General features: G+C 37.1%; 1 protein-coding gene across 4 annotated transcripts; it reads left to right on the top strand.

Moving 5' to 3' along the window:
- Positions 1–237: 237 nt before the first annotated feature.
- LOC106883569 (uncharacterized) lies at positions 238–18973 on the top strand. 4 transcript variants are annotated; one of them, XM_089358688.1, is made up of 3 exons: positions 238–343; positions 8724–9952; positions 14980–18973. In XM_089358688.1, the coding sequence occupies exon 2, from the start codon at positions 8783–8785 to the stop codon at positions 9899–9901; it is 1119 nt and encodes a 372-aa protein (XP_089214814.1). In that variant the 5' UTR covers positions 238–343; positions 8724–8782; the 3' UTR covers positions 9902–9952; positions 14980–18973. The 4 variants fall into 4 exon arrangements, with proteins under 4 accessions (XP_089214814.1, XP_014790108.1, XP_089214816.1 ...); XM_014934622.3 differs by lacking the exon at positions 238–343 and adding an exon at positions 3421–3564; XM_089358690.1 differs by lacking the exon at positions 238–343 and adding an exon at positions 3421–3564 and having other exon boundaries at positions 8724–12261; positions 13348–18973.
- Positions 18974–26318: the final 7345 nt, after the last annotated feature.

The raw sequence follows: 26318 nt of genomic DNA, 5'->3' as shown, positions 1-26318 counted from the left end.
ATTTTTTTTTTTATATATATATATATACACATATATACACACACAATTTGTACATACTGTATTGAGGTCTCTCTTGAGTTTTGAACCATTGCTTTCAGGTTTTCCAATTCAGAGTCATGACATAATGTATCTCCATAAAATGAAAAGTGACACCATGAAAGATTTTAAAGTCTACATAAATATGGCTTACCGATGTTACACCATTCAATGTTTAGGTAAACTTCATCACCCACTCACTCACTCTCTCTCTCTACACACACAAAAATGAAACTCATTTCGGTGCCAAAAATTGCAAAGGGAAATCTGAGATTATTATATATATTATATCCAGCAATTTTAAGAGGTAGGAAAAAGATAATTTTGTTTTAATTTATTTTTACTTCATTTCAAGCATACCTGCAAAAACTCTGACATGTTTTTTTTTTTTTTTTGATGAATTTATCGTTCATTTCTCCACACACTTCGTTACCACTAACTTCTATAACCTCTGCATTTTCACTTATTCATTTCAAACTTCTTTGAATTTTCAATCTAATGTAATCCACACTCTCTTGAAAATGTATTTCTGCAAAATGTTATCTAAAATCATGAGTAAAGAAATAGCAAAAAGTATTTGAAAATGGGGGTGGTGGTGAAATTTCCAAACCCAAAAAAGGGTTTTGTAGCTTATTAGGTCACCGGAATTCAGTCAACGAAAAAAAAAAATTTCCAATGTTTCTGGGATATGGGGGGGGGTCCGGTTTCCCACCCACCCCTTTTTTCAGAACAAAAATAAGAGGTTTGCAGCAGGGTAGTACTTGATTCCATGTAAAAAATCCGAGGTTTTTTATTTTTTCTTAGTGAAAATCGTGCGGGTAAAAAGATCAATGGGGATTCGTTGCGTAATTTCCAAGGCTTCCACCTCACCCTACCCCGTTTTCCGGACCCAGAAAAGGGTTTTGTAGCATATTAGGAGGTCACCAGAATTCATTCAACGAGGGTCTGGTTCCTCACCACCACCACCACTTTTTTTCCAAATAAAAATAAGGAGTTTGCAGCATATTAGGGTGGGGTAGGCTAATGCAGTTTTGCACCTCTCCTTGAAAAATGCAGTTTTTCGAAAAAAAGTTTTCGATTCCCTACGTTTTAGATGTCAGAGATTACGAATATGTAAAAAAAAATGTTTTTAACCCTCTTCCCCTTAGAATTTTGAACTTTTTCGAAAATTTTTTCCTTAGCCGTAGGAGTGGCAAGTAGCTTGCTTACGAACCACATGGTTCCGGGTTCAGTCTCACTGCGTGGCACCTTGGGCAAATGTCTTCTACTATAGCCTCGGGCCGACCAAAGCCTTGTGAGTGAATTTGGTAGACGGAAACTGTGTGTGTGTGTGTCTGTGTTTGTCTCCCCAACATCGCTTGACAACCGATGCTGGTATGTTTACGTCCCCGTAACTTAGCGGTTCGGCAAAATAACCCGATAGAATAAGTACTAAGTTTACAAAGAATAAGTCCTGGGGTCGATTTGTTCGACTAAAGCGGTGCTCCAGCATGACCGCAGTCAAATGACTGAAACAAGTAAAAGAATAAAAGAATATGAATGTCTTCCAGGGGCTAAAAACAACATTAACACCGTCCTTTCGGACCGCCACATTTACTTGACAAATATATTCTAATAAACGGACAAGGATAAAAAGACAGATAAATAAATAAATGGATAAAAAAGTTCAAAATTTAAAATTGGGGGAGGGGTGAAATTTGAGACCCTTATTAAACTTTATAACATTAATTATGAAACATTAATCTTTACGATTATTTAAGGCAAACACAAGTAAAACGCTACTTCTTTTCACTTTAATGTTTTTGTCTATTTAATTTCGATTTGCATGTGTTCGCTACGATCTCTTTAAAGTAAACAAAATTAAAAATTTTAATTGGGTGAGGAGAAAGGGGTGGTTGAATAAAAAAGAAATTTATTTTGCACATTCGTAGTCTCCGATAGGAATACCGAAAATATTTTTTCAAAAAAATGCATTTTTCCAGGAGAGGTGCAAAACTGGGCACTATCATGCTATTAGCTGTCAGAAGTGAAAGTGCTCACTGCTAGTGAAGTATCTGCCTGTCTTCCTGCATGCCTGTTGCTGGCCTGTCTGTGTCTCTCTCTCTATCTATCTATATATTACTCGAAAGTTCGCGCGTCCGCACTAGCTAGTCGTGAGTGGTCGATCCTATTATTTTTAAACTTCAAACTTCATTTGTTTTCTATTTTGATAAATTCTCTCTGTTGAAAATTATATTTTTATATTTTAAATAATTTGCAATTTCAGGAAATATGTTTTTATATATAATTTGTGTTTTCTACTCACGACTAGCTAGCGCGGACTTTCGAGTAATAGATAGATAGATAGAGAGACAGACAGACAGACAGACATATAGCTTGCTCCGGCCAGTCATGGTCTGTCAGTAGCCAAAGAATCGACAGGCCAGCAACATGCATGCAGGCAGACAGACAGATACTTCACTAGCAGGCAGTGAGCACTTTCACTTCTGACAGCTAATAGCATGATAGTGCCCGAAACTGCATTAGCCCCGGTCAGGATACTTGATTCCACACTAAAAAAATCCGAGTTTTTTTTCTTTCTTAGTGAAAATCGTGCGGGTGAAAGGATCGAAATTTACGTATCGAAGTATGTGTACTCTATATATATATAGGCATAACTACAGGGTTTTATCCCCCAGACTATATATATATATGGTACTACTAAAGCAGCGCGGACCCGAACGCGCAGTCGCGCGTCCGCGCTAGCTAGTCGTGAGTGGTCGATCCTAACCCTAACCCTAACCCTAAACACGTATTCATTTGCACACGCGGGTTAGGGATAGGTTTAGAGTTAGGGTTAGGGTTAGAATCGACCACTCAAGACTAGCTAGCGCGTTCGGGTCCGCGCTGCTTTAGTAGTACCTATATATATATATATATACACACGCACACAAACACACATATAAATGTGTGCGTTTATCTTTTGTTGATATTTACTATTGAAAATATTCTCAGGTCTGTATTACGGCGCGAAAGCAGCTAAATCGGTGCAACTAATAAAAATATCCGGTGCTATTTATTCCGTCTGTGTTGCACTCATGGTTCCTTGTTACTTCATCAACGTAAATGCATTGGACCATCAATTAGTCCATTGGATCCTTGTAACCAACGACGCTCTTATTCACAAAATGCCTTATACCATAAATATATAAATGTCTGTCTACAGCTCCGTGTTATAAATGATCTGAAAAAATAGAATTATCAAGATAATTAGTTACACGGACTAGTTAGGATACTGCAGTAAGTTAAACCAATGAAAAAGCTTGTTATTTTGGCAAACAAAATTCAACTAATCAGAATACTCAAGAGATCGTAACACGGTTCATCTACCTTTTCAGGTTCTTTAGTCAAGGGAGATATTTAGGTGTCAATAGTTTTTAAAAATCTGGTTTTCTTCAAATAAATGATTTTCTTTCATTCAAATAACTTTACAAATTTTGCCAGATTATATTTCTTGTGAACACTTCCAACAAGAATAATTATTTAAAGGTAAGTATTTGTAGGCTTTGTTAATATTATTGCCGATACTTATATATTTCATGTTATGTTTATAAACATTATAACAAGTATTTATTGGCCAGTTTGGCATTGTGTTCTGTAATTGTCTTTTCTGAAAAGATTTTTTACTGAGAATTCTTTATAATATCGACTTATATTCTTCGTTAATTACGGTTTGATGTTTTCCTTGATTAGATGTATTTTTGTTTTTATTTTTATTTATTAAAATAGTCACATCTGAAAGGCGATTTCATAATCTTTGTTCCTTTACTGTAAATGACGTCAATCCTGGATATAACACTCTTCTTGCTATAATAATCAATTATATTAAGCAATTGTCTTCTATTAATCTGCAACAAGATCAAATTTCAACATTGTATATCATTCATATGTCTTCACTATTTTTATTTACTTATCATTTCCTGTATTTTGTTACTTCAGTCTTTGTTGTTGTATTTAGCTTACTAGGATTATCTTAATCCACTTCTCTGCTCGATCTCCCTCCTTTCTCTCTATATTTTATGATGTAAATTATAATTCTGATCAGATCATAATGTTCATCAACTACTTAAATACATTCTACCGCCTACCTAATTAGATCGCTGTTCTTTTACTGTTTTGTATGTATTAAATATTACCATATTGTAAAAGACCAAATATTTTAGAGCCTAATTCTTTAAATATTGTTCCAGTTATCGGACGAAAGAGAATTCTACCAATTACATAAACTTCTTTAAATGAAACGAAGATTTTCCTTATCTGTTCTCAGTCACTTTTCAGTGTCAATATTACCCTCTCCTCCTTTTGTAGACATTTCATTCGTGTAGTTTCTTGAAGACAAGAAAAGTAAAATGTGATCAAATACATAGCTCCATAATTACAGAGGTCGGTTTTCCCCTGTCGACTTTGGGCCTTCCCTTTCATCCTTCCGGTATTGGTAAAACAAGTATTATTCATCAGTTACTGGTCTTCTATATTGTTTGTCTATTGGTCTGTTAGAAACAGCGAATAAACCTTCCCCGAATCATACTCTTAAAAATGTGGGGACACTTAAGATAGTGTAGTCCCAGTTACACTATCTCTGACATGGTCATGAATGGAATACGTTCAATCATAGGCTCGTTGGGTCGGTGTTGACTGGTACCAATAAGATATTGCTGGTTTCTACAAGGTCTTACGTCTCCTCACCATAAATCATCGTTATTGTTATTTTTAATGTCGAAACTGCGAAGCTGGTCTTTTCTAACAATTTCCAAATGTTTTTCTTCCTCTTTGTGAAAATGTTCCCCCTTTGAGGAATTGGAAGAGTAGGTAAAGGGGAGGAAGTTTGGTTGTTAAGACCCAATATTTTTATTGATATTTGCGTATTTTACGTCTCTAGGTTTTAATAGCAAAAACCTTCAGACTGAAAACGCTGTTTAGACGATAAATTCCTCAATATGGTGAAACACATTTCACCAATTTGCACACAGATTCCACATTTTATCAAATAATAGTTGAATTTTTTTTTTTATGTTAACAGTTTACACGGAGGTTGTATGAAACGAAATTCTGTAAACGCCCATATCGAGGAATTATAATCATATCGAAAATTTCTCAATATATTGTGCAGTTAAGTATAGTCACTAGAATTGTACCCTCTCAGAATTGGTTTGTATACTTGGCTCTGAGATTTTTAATCGATAGGTTCTTTTGATTTGTTGGAAACTCGTTCGTTCACTTTCTTCTTTTTTTTTTCATACAATGGAAACTAGTTAATAATGGGGAAATCGAGCGGTTAACTTTATTTAAAAATTTATTATAGCAATGTTAATTTTCTGCGAGATTGGGGAATAATTTGAAGAATTTTTTTCTCTCTGGTGCTTAACACAAAGCTGTAGTAAATTGTGTAGTTGGGTGTTAATCTAGCTTTATTATCAATTGACTTACCCTGCTTTGCTTGTTGAAGATTAAGCTTTTTGGAGCACAATGCAACTCTGTGGTACACCAGATCTTGTCGAACCAAGCAACCCATGCCAGCATGGAAAACAGACGTTAAATGACGATGATGAGGACATTAATAAGAAATCATTATTAGTAGTAGTAGCAGTAGTAGTATAAGTGTAAAACATTATTTATCATCGTTTATCATCCATTCTCCATGTTGGCAACCTGGAGTGCTGTGCCAAGCTCTATTGTCTATTTTGGCATGGTTTCTATAGCTAGATGTCCTTCCTAATGCCAATCACTTTGCAATATATTATTATATTTAAATTCTGCCATCAGTCCAGAACTGGGGTTGATGGTACCATCTAGCTCCTTCCTTAAAATTTCATCCCCTGTGCCTATTTTAGCAACAATTATTTTTATAAATACCCCTTAGTGTCTATTTCCACCCACTTAGTTGATGAGTTCAAATTATACTGTTGTTAACTTTCAGCCTTCTATCATTACTGTCGTTGTTGTTTTAATGTCCACTTTTCCATGCTTGTGTGAGTCAGATGAAATTTGTTAAGATTGATTTATTAGGACTAGATGCCCTTCTTGTTGCTAACCTTTACCTATTTCCAATCAAGATAATTCACCATGGTCAGATATGTTTTCTCAAAAGTTTAGAAACAAATGACACTGCTTGTATATGACAGTGACACTCATTTACAGCTAACACACTATGTCAAGACAAGGAGACGACATACATACACACATATGATGTATGCGTGTATTGCTTAGGCATTGTGAAACTAACAACTTGGTATAGAATTCAGAATACATGTGCTTCAGAAAGGAGCATTAGTCAACTCCTGAGGAATATTAAGAAAATGAGATAACAAAGGAATGAACAGTTATCTTATGAACTTCAATAGCTTTCAGCTGTTTCTGCTATGAGATGCAGTGGGCTTATACTTGAGTGCCTGAGTAGACATGAAGTGCTATTTATTTGGGAAAACAATTACATTTATGCATATATATAGTTAGGTAGATATGTATATAATTGGTACAGGTATGGCTCTGTGGACATTAGAATATATATATATATATATATAAAATATATACACACACTGGTTCCTTTCAGTATCTTTTTATCACATCCACTCAAATACGCTTTACTCTACCTGGAGCTATAGTAGAAGACACTTGCCCAAGGTGCCACCCAAAATCATGTAATTGGGAAGCCAACGCCTTAACCACGCAGCCGTGCTTGCACCTACTCATGTCAATAAAATATATATCACTCATGCTTTTTTCTAATTTGATGTGCTGTAAAAGTTAACTAAAAGAATGGATGTCATCTGGTTTTAAAATCACTGCCTCAAAAAGTCTCATCCGACCAAGTGAATATGAAAATGATGATGTGCTGTAAAATGGTGGATAGTCACTGTTGCCTTCAGTTTTCACTAGATTTGGATTCAGTTAACATCTTGCTTTGTATCTTCAAACATGACATTTTTTTATTGTTAGTGATTTGGTCTGGAAGGAGAGCTTAGATCCATGTCCTTCACAAGTACTCCAGACTGGTAGGATTGATATTATGTACTGCTATAGCTGTTCCAGTTTGATGGTTTCAGGAAATACATAGGGATCCAACATTTAGGGCAAGAAGGATTTAGGTGTAATGTTTAGTGTGGGTCTGTAGAGGACAGAAAAAGTGGTGTAGCCTGAATGGTGGGAACAGGAAACCAAGAGCAGAGACTGCTATAGTAGTAATAAAAAAGACAGGAGAAGGAGACACTACATCTGTAGGCTGGAGGTGAATAACTTTATACCGACCGATCAGATAAGTTACCTTTCTTTGGATGTGATCCAGGATGACTATGTACATAACAGCATCATTCCAGATGGCGGAGGGTGAGTACTCCATTGTACCCACCTCATCCACCACCTAAGTTTCATTGATGGTTAATACTTATTGGGAGCTGTGGTATTTTCTGGTTCTGAAGAAGAAAATCAGTCTTTAAGATATAGCATTTGTTATAGCAACATTGTGTGTGTCCACCAGGAGTGATCTTTATTGATGGTGGAACCTATGTGAAAAGGTTGTATGGGTTCTAGTTGCAGTCTGTTCATTTTGTAGGAAGTATCATAATGCTTTACTTGAGATGTGCAGTGATTGTTTGTTTGTTTTTTTTTCTATTGTTGAGGGAAACAAGACTGGATTGACTCCATTGCTGGATGTTTTCAAGATCTCTGCTCATCTGGTCAATATGGCTTAGGTAGTTTAGATATGTGAAAATGATACTTGTATGTAGAAGATTGGGGAGCAATAAAGGGTGGTGAGTGGTGTAATCTATGTAGGAGTGGGCATTGTTGATGGTGATAACAAATAGATTATTAAAATATTGGACAAAGAAGTTGGGTGGGACCTGAATGTTGGATTACAACAATAGAAGAGAGTGTTTCATCCATTCATACTGTGTTGGTAATTTGATTGAAGAGATGAAAGACAAATAGAGGCCACAGGTAGCTGGTTTTAAGAGCAGATGTGGCAGACACCAGGGAATTGTTGGTATCAGGGACAAAAGCATTGCTTTCATTGTTTTTACAAAGACAGATCTGGCTTTGCGAAAGTCAAACTTTAAGAAGAGAGAGAAAGAGAAGAGATTCAAGGAGAAGTTAGTTGTTAGTGACTGTCTTCATCACTTTTAAGATATTAGAAGTGAGTGTAAGAAGATTGTTAGTTCCAGTTCTTGGAAATTGGGTCACATTGTAACATGTTTCCAATGATTGAGTAATCTCTGTTAAGTGCAAAAGAGATTGATAATTTGGTGAGGATAGAGGGTAGCTCTATTTCAAAGTTATGGAAGAGATAATATCAGGCTGGTGGCCGTGTTAGTTTCAAGCATGTGAATGTATTTTTACACCTGATGGAGTAGAATGGGATAGAAACAGAGGAGTTTTAGTGTGTGAGGTGGAGAGAAAATGTAGAGGTTGTCTTGGCAGGAATACTGCTCACAGAATCATTTTGGCTAAGAAAGGAAGAAAAGTGGATTCTATAGAGATTCTTTTGACAATGGACTAAAAGAATCGATTACAGTAGGAGGGGTGGGGACTGCAGATTGTGCAATGCATAATGGCATCCTTCACTATATTGATAATGATGTTGCAGGTATTGTCATTTTCAACTTTGAAATGTAATGATATTGTTTTTTTTTTTTTATTTCATCTTTTTACAGGTGCAAAAATATACAGATCTACAAATATATATTTATTTCTCGCGGTATGAAACATCATTATGGAAGTTGACGTGGCAAGCCATGAGTGTGGCTTGATTATCTCAAATATCCGTGACACCAACTTAGAGTCCTCAGATCTTGACTGCACTCTTAATTTAGAAAAAGGAAATAATTCTGAAATGCTAATTGCTAACCAGAGCCCTGATGAAGAAACAGAAACTATTATTTCATCAGATGGTGTCACTGATGAAAACACAGTAATACTTGAAGGCTGTTTGTCATTCAATCAGCCATCAGACGATGATTCTGTTGTGTCACAACAAACTGTAATTGAATCTGGTTACACAGAATTGGATACTGCCTGGCATATGCAGATGGTTGCCAATGGTGATATAGATACCACAGGTCTTGTCACTGATGTGAAAACAGAAAACATACAAACAGTTGGTGAGTTGGGAGATGAATGGCATATGCAAATTCAACTGATTAGTTTGGTTTCTGATTCTGAGGTAAAAGTAGAAAATGAAGAAACAGTGACTGCTTCTGGTGAACCTGCAGATAAAGAAAGCCTTGTTGAAGCTGTTGATAATTCTATGAGGGTGCATGAAATGCTTAATCCAGCTGAATCTAACATTATTCTTATTCAGAAGGACATTGAAACTGAAGAAAATTGCATTCCTCTAGAAGTTGTCTCAGCTGATGGCTATGGGAATACATACCTCGATGTTGGGGTACAAACTATAGGGGAAGAGTATACAGTCACTGAGGAAGTGTGCAGTTCTGATGAGAAAGAGGTTGTAAAAATTGTTTCAACAGTACCCAAAAAATATGCTGTGACCTCTGATACATGTGCAATATGTGGCATGAAGTTTCCCAATCGATCTGCCTGCCAGCGGCATATGATTGGTGTGCATGAAGAAGCCAAGCACCAATGCAGCAAGTGTAAAAAAACCTTCTTTCGGTTATATTCCCTAAAGCTGCACATTAAAAAGAAGCACAATGGTGAAGGCCTGTTTTTCTGTGACAAGTGTAAATATTGTTTTATTTGCAAATACTACTTTGATCAGCACCGAAAGAGAAATTGCACACCTGTTCATTGCCGAGAATGTGGACGAGGTTTAGGCAATCTCATACAGCTACATAATCACAGGCGATGGGTTCATAAACTCAAGGTGTGACCTGTCCCATTATCAATCAGGGAATGTTAGCCTCTGTAAACATTATTACAGGTGAGTGCTTTGAAATAATTTTGCTTTTATTTATTATATATTATCTTTTATTAAACAATCATTAAGGTCTTGCATTAATTGTTTTCATGCTTGTTAGTTCAAACAGAACTGCAGTCATTATGCCATGCTCCTAAGCTAGGCACATTACCCTGTTTGTCTTAGTTTGTCCCCAGTAATGTAGGGATGGTACTTGCAAGTACCATCCCTACATTACTGATTCAGTATTATTTATTTCACTTTTTCATCAGTAAACTAATCCATGTAATATGGGCATTGTTTCAAATTGGTTTCACTCTTCACAATCTTTATTGAATTCTTCTTCAAGATTTAACTTCCAACCAGTCTATGAATTAGTGTAAAAAATATAACTAAAGCTTAGCTATCACATGTGAATATGGCTTGATCACTTGAACTGTGCTTTTGCTAAAATTTTTAGGTTGCCTATATAATTTCAGACTCTCCACCCCCTGACCCAATGAAACATTGAGGATGAGATATTAAGAGAGAGAGAGAGAGATGCATTAATAGTCAACTGCATTTACTGCTGAGTAGACGGAAACAATGCAGAATGAAGTGCTTTGCCCAAAGACACAATATACTGCCCAATTCAGGAATCAAACTGAAGACCTTGCGGTCATGGGTCCAATGCCCTAACAGTTGTATGTGAAACCACCTGCCTTCACATGTGAATTAAAGTAATAAAAAGACAAAAACAAAATTCAAAATTGCTTCATTAAGAAATTATTCAATCATTGTCAGAAGTGTTGGAGGTTGGAACTTCTGAAATACAGTCCTGCACACCACTAAATAAAACTAAAGTGCAAATGAAATATATAAATTTATCATGTCCATGCTGGCATGGATTAGACAGGCCCATTCTAGCACAATCCTTCCCTAATTGTTTTTGTCATCTGGTACAGAGAAAATTGCCTATTTTTGTCATTGTTGTTTGAGTGGTGCAGTTTATTACAGCTAAACACGCCTGCTGTTATCATTGTATAGTGTGAACTGGAGACGATTTTGGAGTTGTTAGATAGCATTAGTTCTTGTAAAATAGTGATGATTATTCATCATCATCATCTCATTTAGCGTTTGCTTTCCATGCTGGTATGGATTAGATGGTTTGACTGAAACTGGTAAACTGGATGGCTACACCAGGTTTCAATCTGATTTGGTATGGATTCTACAGTTGGATACCTTTCCTAACACCAACTTTAGAAAGGGCATTGGAAATCGATAAGGAGGAGCATAAAGTAATTATAAATCAAGGTAGACTTGGGGTGAAATTGTTAAGTTAGAATGTATATGTCTGGACATCATAGATAGTTATGTAGGATCAAGACACTTGGCACTGTGTGCTGTGTTGTCTTGTCCAAATCCCTGTCCACAAGAATATTAAATGCTCATATTAATATCATTTGTAGGTACTCAGTAAGAACATTTACTCTCATCACCATTTACATATTTACACTGTGTACATACATTCTTAATGTGCCTCATCTCCCTCTTATACGCCTTGTACATCTCCAAGACCTTCATCCCTCTCCATACATCATTTACTTTAAAAACCCATGTAATTTACACACTTTTTTCACAGAAATAAAAATAAACTTTAGTGGATGTGTAAATTACATGAGTAGATCATTTCCAGAATTTTGTTGTTGAAAAAAGACATACAAAATGTAAACATTCATACCGGAAGTTGACTCATTTAATGTCAGTATAGGTTTTACAGAAAAAATAATGGCTTAAATATAATGAAGTTGACTTTTATTTATGCTGGACAGTATAGTGCTTACTTTTTCTGTATAAATTTACTAAAACTTAAATGGTTAACTACTATTTCAAGTCTGACATTTATGCTGCTAAACCTGGTCCGGGCCATATTTTACATTGCTTGGAGTTTCTACTTTATCAGAATGGAGCACCATTGACATACATAGTGATATGGATATTCCTGACTGAAAAAAATGTAATGATATGAATAATCTTGATTGTATGCTTTTATTTTTGTCTGTTTATTACTAAGCACAGTTTTAAGTTTGTCATATTGTTTACACCAATTTTGAACATTGGCTTCATTAACATTAAAATACCTTCCAGCAGCTCTATTGTCATGTTTAAATGCATATTCAACATATTTAATTTCTCCTTCATAAGTTCTGCCCATACTGACAATAATGGTAATGACAAATTCTTAAGTTTGCTTAACATTTTATAAGTGTGAAAGGGATTAAAATTTCGATACTCTGTATCAAAGGTCCCAACAAGAATAGGTGGAAAAGAATTCTGTTTATACAACATCAAAGGCAGGTTAACTAGCAAGTTAGTTTTTGTTTGTGGCAGATGTTCAGGTGCAATAAAGACTGCAAACAAACAGGAAACAACTTCTATCTCATTCCAGGGTGAAAAACTAGAGGTAGTCGATAGCTTCCGCTATCTGGGCGACCAAGTTAGTAGTGGGGGTGGGTGCGCTGAAAGTGTAGCTGCTAGAATAAGAATAGCCTGGGCAAAGTTTAGAGAGCTCTTACCCCTGCTGGCGACAAAGGGACTCTCACTCAGAGTAAAAGGCAGACTGTATGACGCATGCGTACGAACAACCATGCTACATGGCAGTGAAACATGGGCTGTAACTGCTGAGGACATACGTAAGCTCGCAAGGAATGAAGCCAGTATGCTCCGTTGGATGTGTAATGTCAATGTGAATACCCGTCAGAGTGTAAGTATCTTGAGAGAAAAGCTGAACATTAGAAGCATCAGTTGTGGCGTGCAAGAGAGACGATTGCGCTGGTATGGACATGTGGTGAGAATGGAGGAGGATAGCTGCGTGAAAAAGTGCCACACCCTAACAGTTGAGGGAACCCGTGGAAGAGGTAGGCCCAGGAAGACCTGGGCTGAGGTGGTGAGGCAAGACCTTCGTACATTGGGCCTCACCGAGGCGATGACTACGGACCGAGACCTTTGGAAATGGGCTGTGCGTGAGAAGACCCGGCAAGCCAAGTAAGATCGTTGCCAGTGCCCCTGGACTGGTTCTTGTGCGGGTGGCACATGAGATGCACCATTTTGAGCGTGGCCGTTGCCAGTACCGCCTGACTGGCTCCTGTAGGATTTTCGAGCGAGATCGTTGCCAGTGCCCCTGGACTGGCTTGTGCGGGTGGCACATAAAAGACACCATTTCGAGCGTGGCCGTTTTCGTGCGGGTGACACGTAAAAGCACCCACTACACTCTCTGAGTGGTTGGCGTTAGGAAGGGCATCCAGCTGTAGAAACTCTGCCAAATCAGACTGGAGCCTGGTGTTGCCATCCGGTTTCACCAGTCCTCAGTCAAATCGTCCAACCCATGCTAGCATGGAAAGCGGACGTTAAACGATGATGATGATGATGATGATAATTAGTTTGATCGGTCACCTTCCTCTGTTGGTTGAGTAAAGTGTCATCCATGCTGGTGTTTATTGGTAATTAAACTTAATTTGCAACACCTGTGCATATTTATCAGCTTTGTTTTTTTAGTAATTCTTAACAACTTTTCCTGTGATTGTGATTTAAGAAGACATAGCAGTATGCTAAAGATTGGACATAATCTCTTGTGGGCAAGAAATGTAAAATAAAGTTTATTATAAACAACATAAACATTTTGTAATTTTATAGCTTTCAATGTGATACCTGTTAAACAGAAATTATTTTTATTTATTGAAAATTTAATAAAATCTAATCATAAGTAAGTGAAATTATGCTAATTACAACTAAATTGAAAACCTTTTTTTCCCTGGCTATATCGGCAATTCTGATAACTTTTGGGTGTGAATTTTACATGAGTACTAGCTTTTTTTAACAAATTTTATCATGAAAATCACCTGCCTAAATTACACAGATGCGCAAATTTTACACCCCAACCCTAGTAACTCCATTGATTGCTAAGGCTCAGGGATACTAGGATTGCTTGTCTACTGTCTTCTTTTTCTACATCTACCTGCATGGACTGCTCCAGACAGTTGAACTAGGTATGCCCAAACAGGTAAACAGGAGCAGAATTACTGTTACACTGGGCCACTTTTAGAACAGTCAGCATTCTGTCATCTTTTAGATAACAGTATTTTTCTAAATTTTATGCATACACAGGAACATGTATGGCTGTGTGATTAACAAGCTTGCTTAGCAACCATGTGGTTTTAGATTCAGTTCCACTGCATAGCACTTTGGGCAAGAGTCTCCTACTGTAACCCTGGACTGATTTGGTAGAAGACACTTGTCTAAGATGCCACACAGTAGGTCTGAACCCAAGATCACATAGTTAGAAATGAAGCTTCTCAGCCACACCTGCACCTTCCAATGCCTCCCAAAAGTGAACCAATACTAAGAGGAAGAATACTTTGAAATTGGGTGCCAGAACCTTTTTATCTTCCTCTTTTTACAAGACTGCAGGATTTAGTTAGGGTTAAACAACAAGTATATTTAGAACTGTCAATGGAAGTACCTCAATTGGGCAGATTTTCATCATTAACAATCAACAGACAGGGTCATTTATTTCCCACGTTCGCAAGAAGGCAGTAGGAAACTTGTAATTAATCAACAACTATATCCAGTCTGCATCTTGGAACTTTATCCACCCTGGTCTGACATCCTATAATATTCTTTGTGTACTAGGCTTTAGTTGCTATAACTACAGCTGTCCACAAAGAACCACTATCTTTGGTTCCTGAAATACAGACAATAATAAGTGATGCATAAATTGTACCTGCCAGTAGATCATCTGGGAACCAACTCATGGCATGATGAACTATGGGTGCCCTTCCAAGACCTTTTATGGAGAACAGTGCTGCTGATAATGGATTGAGACGTGTAGTAGTAGTTCTTTGTGTTCACCATTAATGCAAGTTGTAGCAAAATATTGATGAGCAATTAATTTACCGTTAAATAAACTAGCCATTGTACCAAATAGTTACATTAAATTAAAAGGGCTCACTTGGAAAACCGCCTTGTAGTTACAAACTAATAAAAAATCATTTTCCTTTTCTAATTTTTTGCAGGTACAAGTCCCTGTTGTATGCTCTTGAATGCAGCAGCAACAGCCATCAAATTTGTGTCTTTCCACATCTGGTGGCCTGAGCATACACCACTTAAAAGCCATCCACATCAGGGTTGTGAAGTTGAGCACATCAAACCCATACCATCCAGACTCAACCAAGTTTCATGTCACAAAGCCACGCCAAGAGGTGAACTATAAACCAGAAGAACCTTTAATCCCTATTGACTACTGCATTGCTATTATAGAAAGAAAAGGGCGAGCAGAAGGTGGAAGGGAGATAATGAATTGAATGACTGACATTTCAGGGGAAATAACTAGGTGGCATTTCTCTTGATATTTCTCTGGAATAGTAACTTGTCGCTAAAATTTACATACTTTATAAGGAAACTCGTCAACAGTTTCGTTTTTTCCCCCACCTCCATGTGGTATGGTGAATCCCATTTTTCTTCAACATTACATTTCTTTTTCTACTATTTAGTCATTCTGCCTGATTTAGGGGCATTTTTTTTTCAAGAATACAGTCATTTTTTAAATATTTTCTTTGTTCCTTGAAAGAATTCAGGGGTTAATACTATTTTAAAATAAGTATTTGTTTGTATCAAACATGTATACATTTACATGCTATAAACACAGCCAGTAGATGCACTCTTAAAAAAGAAACTTAGACATTCATCTACACATAACCTTGCATTTATGTATTATCTATGGAAAGATGTGACAAAAAATATATATTTAAGTTTGAGTTTAAAATCTCTTCACATTCAAATTTGAATTTATTATTATTATTAATAAATCTGCATTGTGTCCCTCCCTTTTTCATTTGCACATTTCTTTTCAAGCCACTTCCCCCATACCCTCAAAAAATGCACCCCTATTAATAACAATGGCAGGAGATATACACCGCTCATTATTGTGGAAGTGGTGCTGTACTAAATGCATCATGCTTTTTAGCTTCTGAGTTCAAATCCCACCAGTATCACCTTCTCTACTGTACTCATGATATGCTGAAGTTTATTTGACTCCCCCTCTTCCTTTAGTAATTTGCCATCTGTCTCAGTGAGAACTTATTAAGGTGGCAGGCTGGCAGAATCAGTAGCACCCAGCGAAATTGTCAGCAACATTTACTCTAACTCTTTATGCTCTGAGTTCAAAAACTGCAGAGGTCAACTTTGCCTTTCATCCTTCTAGGATTGATAGAATTAAGTACCAGTCAAGTACTAGGGTTGATGTATGACAATGTTTGGTTATCCTTTCTCTCTAAAAAATTGCTGGCCTTGTACCAAAATTTAAGACAATTATTATTATCATTTCTGACTTGTTTTCTTATCTCAGTTGGAATCATTTCAATTCATATATATTGCTTATTGTTCCTAAAAAAATTCCAGTTTCCTTTCTTTGATAATTTCTGGTTCCAAGCCTCTGTGAGAGACCATTATTTTCATAGCATGGCATAAAGGTTAAATTCTTGGCAAACTAAGTTTGTGACAGAGTTTTGGTTTATTTGTCTTTTAGTAATTTGTTGGATGCTTTTGCTATTCTGAGTTCAAATCATGCCAAGTTCAGTCACAAATGTGTCAACTTCTTGGTCTCATAAAGAAAGTACCAAATACAAGATACAAAGTTAGCCATTGATTCTAGTGAAAAGAAAATATTCTTGCCGAAATTGTTCATGCTTGGAAACTTCTGTTTTTCCCAACCTCTAAAGTGAACGTGGCCAGTCACTTGTAGATCAATATCTGATTTTGAAAGGTTAGATAATTAACATCTTACTGGAGGGGATTAATAAATTGTGTATGTTAGTAATGAACTAGATGAATGAGTGCTTGACCCCAAGAAGGTGAGTTAATGTTGAATCTCTAGAACATAGGTTCATGCTGGCAGAATCAGTAATCTTCCAGTGACACTCTATTATTATAAGATGATGAGAGTCTTACTAATAGCAGAGAATGTTACTAATATCATTTGTAATTTTAATACATCCTGAATAATTTCTATTTCTATCAGCATGAAACTTCAGGATCTGAAAATTTTATCAAAAAGAAATAAGTATGCATGCATACATACATAAATACACACACACACATACACAACTTCCTTGTGACCTCAACTTGTAATGAAATTGCACATCATCATAACATACAACATATCTTCAGTTTTCAGTGGCCTATTTTGATTGATCCCTCTCTGGGTTATTATATATAGTGATGTACCCTAGGCTTCATTTGGTCACTGGGGCACTGAGGAAAATTTTTCATGTGGGTGTTGCCAGTTGAAAGAAGTCAGTTTGGTGATCTCCATCCCTTCAAAGTATATTTATTGCAAGTAAATTTTTTTTATTTTATTGTGCTTGTGAAGTCCTATTTACAACTATATGGACTGACCCACTTAGAGTTAAGTGTTTTTGCCATGGGCACAGTACTGTTATGGGATACAAAGTGCCATCTCTTCAATCTGTAGGCCAACACCAGAATGAATTAATCATATTTGTATGTATGTGTGTATATATATATATATATTGTCATATACACACTTTCATACATAGCATTCATGTACATCATATGTATCGATACAATCAAAATGTGTTTTATTTGTAAAGTTTCATCTCTGTTTGTTACATCTACAACAATGACTAAAGTTGTAGACATCCCTCATCGATTAACTGTTTGTGACTTTACTGAAGCACTTATCATCTCATAGCTCGAAGTAAAATCACTTAGAATTATTTATAAAAATGCCATATTGCCATGTATGAATGCCTGTTATTATCTGAAAGAATTCTCCAGTTTGAATAATTCTTTGTGAATGTATCTCTGTGCTTAATTATGAAATCTTTGTTCTGAATTATTTTTCCATATCATTTATGGCAGGAGTGGAATCATTTTACCTTTTGGTATTCTTTCCCTTTTCTTCCCTTCATCTTTTCTGTAATAGTCAGAAACTCCTGTACTGTAATGCTCATTATTCAAAGTTCAAATTCTATTAAGATCTATGGTGTTGTGTCTCTTATACAAGACTTCTCACAGCATTTGATGATTAAATGGTTGGTATCACTCCACATGCATTGTGAATCTTCAGAAACTTTTGCTAAAAATTTGACATTTCTAGAACCTTCCAAATGAACAAAAAATAAAGAAATGGAAAAGAAAATGGTTCTTTAAGCTTAGGATGCTATATTCTATCCTTTCCTGGTTCAAATTTATTTTAAAAAATGAAAGGTTCTTACCAATTATGCTTCAACCAAAATACATTACTTTAAAAATAATTAATTGCAGGAGAGTCACTTCTGTTGAGCATTTCCTTAATTTAATGATCCATTTCTCCAGTTGTTGTCCACTTTTGCTACAGAGCAGTGAACCCTTAACCATTTGTTTTCCCCCCTCCCCCTTCAACCTAACATTGTTGTTGACTGCTTTCTTACATGGAAATGCTGCTAACCATGTTTGCTTCTGTCAATTCATCTGTTCTCTCACTGCCACAGTTCCATGGGTTTTTAATCATTGTTTGTGCTTCTAAAACCAAAGTAATTAAACAAGACAAACCTGGACTCTTCCATCCACCAAATTTCTGAAATTATTGTTGACTGTTTACTTGTAAATTGCATTTAATTGAACTTTTTATTTTATGTATTTATTTATTTATTTTTTGGTTATCACTGCTTTTTGTAATATGATTTGCACAAGACAAGATTAAGCATAGTTTCTAATATGTGTGTGTGTGTGTTTATGTATACACAGCCAAATAACTTCTACATTTGTACTTCCTTCAAGCATGCATGTTCAATTAAGTCATTAGTAAAATTATGTTTTTAATGTCCTCTAGTCACTGCTGTGAGTTTTAACATGCAGCTAATGTTAACAAATTAGCACCAAATAACATTTATTTAATATTCACTCTTTTTGTTACTTATTTTCTTCATGTTATTGCTCTTTTTTTCCTATTTCTAACCAACTTATTATCCAAACTAATATGGTAAATGTGACCCTGACAACAGTAAATATTGTTGTTGTTGTTTATTCTTGTGAGAATGTTTTTCTGTGACGTAGTCTCTAAACTTCACTGACACAAAATTATTTCCCTGCTGCTGCTGTTATGTGCAATGTTCTATGAATTTTTGCTTGGTGCTTAGTTCATGTTTTGTAATGTTTAGAGAATGAGAAAGAAATCTTTCTGAATGGTGCCTCTGATCTGTTATAGGTAACATTTGCAGGTGCTGCTTTAACCTCATTTCCCAAGAGCTAAGAGAAATCATCAAATATGTAATGAGACACGATTGAAATTGGTAAGTTTTCCAAAATCATGTCCACTTGGCTATTTCACTTGCAAACAAGGTGTATCAGCATGTCATGCAGGAAAAGTCTGCAAACTTCTTTCAACTATTAAACACTTTGCAGTACAATGTTATATTTCTATAATCTTGTATAAGATATATTTCAGTTTCATTAGTTTTTTTTAGAGAATACAACATAGAGATTACCTCATGCCTTCAAGTTGATTGGAGGATTTGAACCCAGTATTGCAAGTTACTAAAATATTTGTTGCTCCTTAGAGCCTCTTAAACCTGCTGCAGCTGGTAGTTCTGTTGAGTTTTTAGAAATTTATCCAGGGACACAACACAACATCAGTGGCATAAACACAGTCTGTTACATCTTTTGCCACAACCAACAACAATCTATTTCAGTTGTAGAACTATTAGATTAAATCCTAGTATTGTTGCAGTGTACAGCAACAGCAGAGATGTCATCCTTTCAATTTGTCTGTGAGTTTACTTACCCTTAGCACAATGCTGTGTTCTAGGGCTTGACATTAAACTAAATCTCCCTAACAAGATACACAAAACTAAAATTGCCAGTTTTAGAAGATAGATGCCTGAGCAAGAAATTTTTTACTGACATTGTTTCCATGATGCTCAATGGTTTTTAGAGAAGCTGAGAGAAATTAAAATTAGAGATAAAAGCACCATTGGGTCATTAATAATTTTTGTTTATCTTGTAGAAGAAACATCTTTGTGATTTCTTTCATTGTCTTGCTGTAATAGTGTTTGGGAAATGAACTATTTCCACAGCTGATATTTTTATTCCTCTACAAGTGTTGGACTCCAGACGTATCATCACCATCATCATCATCATAGTTGTTACCCATATCATGACACATGGTAAGTTCTACACTACTTTTGATTAGGCCTACGGGAAAGGCATCAGAATCACCAACTCACTATTTCCCTTTCCTTAGAATTTTAACAATTTGTGACTTTATAAGAAATTATTAAAGACAATACTAGTGAAAGAGAACTAATGCACTTTACATTATTTATTGGATTGCTTCACAAATTGTAGTTTGAATTTCCTTTGATCGCCTTTTGTCTTTTGTTTCTTTAATGCCAGTAAAATTAGGATTAGTATATAGCTGATGAATCAACAGCATCTTTTAGAGTCATAATACACACCACACACACACACACACACACACACACACATGTATATATACTGTAGGTATGACTGTATGATTCAAGCCTTTGTTTGTCCTCAGTAGTCACAGCCCATGTCTCACTGCCATGTGGCATAGCTCTTCATACACAGGCATCATACAATGTCTTTCACTCTGAGGGAAAGGCCCTTGTTACAACAATACTAACAAAAATAGCAGCTCTCTGAACTTTGCCCAGCCTGTTCTTTTTCTTGCAACTATGCTTTCAAAACTACATTCTCCACTGCTAACTTGGTCACCTAAGTAACAGAAACTATCTAGTACCCGAACTTTTGAAAAAGTCTATTTTTTTGTACATCCCTGATATTTAATGTACCTGCGCATCTACCACACACAAAGGCTACTTTCTCTGTTAACCTTCCTGTGATACTGCTGCACCTCTTATGTGTCCATAGCTTACACTAGGTACACTATATGGAGTTTATACCAACACTTTTTCTACAAGCTGAGTAGGGTTATTTCCCCGAAGAGATTTGTGATTTGTCTGTTTTCCTACTTACTAAGATTTCAGACCTTGCTTCAATACCTGAAATTTCTTCTCTAGTTCAGGTGGTGATTTATCAATAAGAACAAGATGATTAGCATAGAGGAGCTCCCAAGGGCAGTCAGTCCTAAAGTTCCTCTGTTATGACCTGGAGGAATATGATAAACAAGAAAGGGCTAAGAACTGATCTTTGGTGAACTCCTACCTGTACAATAAATTTGTTGCAATACTCATTGCTGACATTCACCTCACTGACAGCATCCCTGTACAAGGGGTGTTCATTAAAGATTTCCCCTGACCCACTTCTGGTTATTGCAGGAAACGGAACTTATACAGATATAATTATACATATCTTTACATGTCACATTGTAAATTTCAGTTTCCCACTAGTATGCTGAAGTGAACTAAGGTGTTATAATGGAGGCAGTTGAATGCAGATTAGTGATCAGGTTCTTATATATCAAAGGTCGCACACCAAAAGAGACTTTCGATGAGATGAAAGAAGTACGTGATGCTGATCCACCATCATACATCGTAGTCAAGCACTAGCATCTCTGGTTCAAATGTGGTTGGACATTGGTGGAAACTGCTCCTATTCTTAGATGACCACATTCCACCATTGATAATAACACCATCCATAAAGTGGAAGCCACCATTTTGAAGGATCACCACATAACTATTCGGCAATTAGCCCAAAAAGTGAAGATAAGTGTAAGGTCCTTGGAAAATATCTTTCACAACCATTAGCATATGTAGAAGTCTGCATGATGAATTCACTGGATGCTCACACCTTTTCAGAAGCAAGAATGTGTCAATTGCTCTCAGGCTCTTTTGGCAATGTGCCATGAAAACGAGGAGGACTTTTCTAGCACACTTATCACACAAGATGAAACATGGGTCCATCACTATGATCCTGAGACTAAAGTCCAGTTGAGGCAATGGAAGTATGATAACTCACCACCTCCAAAGAAGGCTCATATCCAACCCTCAAACGGCAAGGTGATGCTCAGTCTTTTGGGACCAGTGCAGAGTAGTGAAGATGGATTTTTTGGCAAAGGACACCACAATTAGCATGGCATATTATGCTTCTCTCTGCTACAGAAACTGCAGGACGCCATCAAAGCAGAGAAGCATGGCATGCTGACCAAAGGAGTTCGCCTCCTCCAAGGCAACACCCCAGTTCACAATGCACATGTTTCCCAGATGAAAGCACACTCCTGCAGCTATGAAATCCTTCCTCATACCCCTTACTTCTCCGACTTCACACCATCTGACTTCCATTTCTTTCCAACCATGAAGTCTTTTTTTTTTTTAAGGTTAAAGCACTTTTCTGATGATGATGAACTTATTTCTGAGGTAAATTCTTGGATCTAAATGCAGTCTGCTGACTTCTACAGATGAGGTCTTCACAGTTGCATAAAGCAATGGGAGAAGTGTGTCTCCATTGTGGTGGCTATGTAAAGAAGGACTAATAATTATGCCAAGTTTCGTTTATCTCAGTCCTTGGGAAGTGGGTTAGGGGAAATCTTAATGAACACCCCTTGTACATGGCTTGTACAGTTCTCAACCAACTACTCATTTATCCCTAGTTTCCATGTTACCCACCAGATAAGGGAGTGAGGGATCCCGTCAAAGGCTTTCTCCTTGCCAACAAAAGCAAAATACCGAAGTTTATTTTCAGCTAAATACTTTTGCATCAGCAACATAGCATCAGTATTGCCTCTTCCTGGTACAAAACCAAACTGCATCTCATCTAAACTTTCTTCCTAATTAATTGAGCTATGACCCATTCTGTAACTTTCATCACCTGGTCCAGCAGTTTAATAACTCTATAATTATTCCTGTCTTAGGTATTGCCTTTTCCTTTGTAATAGTTGTCTATAATGCTGCTACACCAGTCAGTAGGTATGACTCTCTTGTAGACAACCTAATTATATGGGTGACTAGGCCATATCCCACACTGCCAGGTATTTTAAGCATCTCAACAGTGATTCCTGATGGGTCAGGAGCTTTCCCTAACTTCATATCTTTAATTGCTTTATCTACTAAGCTACTGTCATCATCATTATCATTTAACGTCCACTTTCCATGCTGGCATGGGTTGGACGGTTTTACTGAGGGCTGGAAAGCCAGAAGGCTCCACTCTGATTTGGCAAAGTTTCTACAGCTGGATGCCCTTCCTAATGCCAGCCACTCCAAGAGTGTAGTGGGTGCTTTTTACATGCCACTGTCAATTCAGATAACTGGTCCCTCTATTGGGTTCACATTAGGCATGCTCCCCTTCTCCTATGCATTCTCTACATTTAGCAACATTTCATAGTGCACTTCCAAGCCACCTTTGCAAATGCACTTCTCTCCTACAACATCATGGTTTTCTCTGACACACTGTCTTGCAATCCAAAACACCTCATGGCAGAGGAAATTGGCAGACTTCTTCCTTTCTGCTTCACACCTGGCAAATTATACCTGTCTTCAAATTATGTATAAGGATAAGAAATAACAGCCAGAACCAACTAAGATTTCAATGGCCTTGAAGAAAAAGTAATGTAGAATGAATCATTGATATCTACAGGTATTTAGTTTCAGTTATCTTTCTTTCTTTAATTAAAAATTCTTTGATTTATGAATAATTTTGGGAGCTTTATCTATTGCCTTCATGACCAGCATTCTGTACGTTTTAGACTAAAATCGTTGCTGAGCAAGGTACGTAACTGTTTATCTCAGTTGAGTCAAACTGGTGACAAGTACCACTTCTACTTTACACTTAGGTGTTTCATGTTTGAAAGGTCATACAGCAATAAAATTTACTCACTAAATACAATGTTAATATAGATAAATGCACATTAAACAAAGAGAAACTTTACATTGTTTTGCTTTTAGAAAATTTCCGCTTGAAGGTTTATATTGCATTTATCTTTACCTTAAGATGAACTTCTGAGAATTTATCTGGGCAACATAAAAATCTCAGTTGTCAACATAAAAAATTAAAAATCGTGATTTGTTTTGCACTTTGGAATGTTTAAAAGTCACAACAGGTATGATGTATTGTTATTGAACCCTGCACCATCTAATATTGACTCAAGAGCAGCCTTATGAGGACATTTGTGATAAAACTACTTATTTGGTTGATGATATAAAGTTTTGTACAAGAATATGTTTCATAGAACAAGCAACATCTTCAATTTTATCTCTAATATTGAACACGTTGATTATCTTGAAAAAATTCTTTGGAAACTTAAAGCTAGGTTTAGACCAGGGGTTCTCAACCATTTTTTGTCTTTGGACCCCTTTGATTGCTATTTTATTCTGGTAGACCCCCATAGCCATTCATTATCATTTAACGTCCACTTTCTATGCCGGCATGGATTGGATGGTTTCACTGAGGACTGGCAAGCCAGTGGGCTGCACCGTGCTCCAATCTGATCTGGCAAGGTTTCTACAGCTGGATGCCCTTCCTATAGCCAACCACTCCAAGAGTGTAGTGGGTGTTTTATGTGCCAGTCAGGCAGCACTGGTAACGACCATGCTCAAAAGATGTTTTTTATGTGCCGCCAGCATGGGACCAGTCAGGTGGCACTGGCATCAACCACCCTCGTATGGTGCTTTTTATATACCACTGGCGTGGGACTGGCATTAACCATGCTTGAATGGTGCTTTTTATGTGTCGCCAGCATGGGTGTCAGTCAGGTGGTACTGGCATTGGCCACGACTGATTTCACTTGACTCAACAGGTCTTCTCAGGCACAGCATATTGCCCAATGATTGAAGGATACTCTTAAATGGGCCAGGTCTTCTCAAGTACAGCATATCTCCAAAGGTCTTGGTCACTTGTCATTGCTTCCGTGAGGCCCAACATTTGATGGTCGTGCTTCACCACCTCATCCCAGGTCTTCCTGGGCCTACCTCTTCCACAGGTTCCCTCCACTGTTAGGGTGTGTCCTCATCCATACCAGCACTGTCATCTCACTTGCACACCACATCTGATGCTTCTTATGTCCAACTTTTCTCTCAGGACACTAACACTCTGTCATGTATGCATACTTACATTACACATCCAGTGGAGCATAGTAGCTTCATTTCTTGCAAGCTTACACATGTCCTCAGCAGTCGCAGCCCATGTTTCACTGCCATGTAGCATGGCTATTTGCACACATGCATCATAGTCTACCTTTTACTCTGAGCAAGAGGCCCTTTGTCACCAGCAGAGGTAGGAGCACTCTGAACTTTGCCCAGGCTGTTCCTATTCTAGCAGCTACATTCTCAGAGCAACCAGCTACAGACTTGGTCACCTAGGTAATGGAAGCTATCAACTACTTCTAGTTTTTCCCTCTGGCATGTAACAGAAGCTGTTTTCTGCACATTTTCAGTGTTTATTACCCCTGTGCATCTGTCACACACAAAAACTATCGTCCCAGTTAGCCTTCCTTTGATATTGCTGCACCTCTTATGTGTCCATAGCTTACACTGGGTACATCTTATGGAGTTTCTAGTTACACCTTTTCTACAGGTCAAGCAGGGTCATCTACCTGAAGGGATTTTTGATTTGTCTGCCTTCCTACTTATTAGGACTTTGGTTTTACTAGATTGACTTTAAGGCCCTTTGATTCTAGACCTTATTTCCACACTTGAAATTTCTTCTCTAATTCTGATAGTGACTCAGCAATTAGTGCAAGGTCGTCAGCATAGAGGAACTCCCAGGAACATCCCGTCTTGAATTTGTCTGTTATTACCCGGGTTGAGGACTGATCCTTGGTGGACCCCCTACCCTTAACTGATATTCTTCACTATACTCATTGCCAACCTTCACCTTACTGACAGCATCCCTGTGCATGGCTTGTACAGCTCTCACTAACCACTCATCTATCCCTAGTTTCTGCATTGACCACCAGCTAAGGGATCAGAGGACCCTGTCAAAAGCTTTCTCCATGTCAACGAAAGCCAGGTACAGAGGTTTATCTTTGGCTTGGTATTTCTCCTGGAGCTGTCTTACCACAAATATAGCATCAGTGGTGCTTCTCCATGACACAAACCCAAACTACATTTCATCTAAACTAACTCTCTCCCTAATTAGTTAGGCTATGACCCACTCTGTGACTTTCATTGCCAGCTCTAGTCAAATTGTCCAACCCATGTCAGCATGGAAAATGAACATTACCAGATGATGATGATTATTTTTTCAGTCATTAGATTGTCGCCATGCTCAGGCCACAATCTAATGACTGACCCCAGTAATTATTCTTTCTGTTTTGTTTTGTTCTTTAAACCTAGTACTTATATCTCTCCCTTATGTCAAACTGCTAGGTTATGGGTTCTATATTTAAGGATGAGGAATTATGTACATTATTTACATTTGACGGATATTTGTCCTCATT

This window comes from Octopus bimaculoides, chromosome 10 (assembly GCF_046866305.1).
Source record: "Octopus bimaculoides isolate indiv1 chromosome 10, ASM4686630v1, whole genome shotgun sequence".
In the NCBI taxonomy this organism is placed as follows: Eukaryota; Metazoa; Mollusca; class Cephalopoda; order Octopoda; family Octopodidae; genus Octopus; species Octopus bimaculoides.
This window is presented reverse-complemented; position numbering and strand designations above follow the sequence as displayed.

Bases quoted from the DNA above. Each gene is read 5' to 3' on its own strand.
- LOC106883569 (XM_089358688.1), top strand. From the start codon at position 8,783: ATGGAAGTTGACGTGGCAAGCCATGAGTGTGGCTTGATTATCTCAAAT.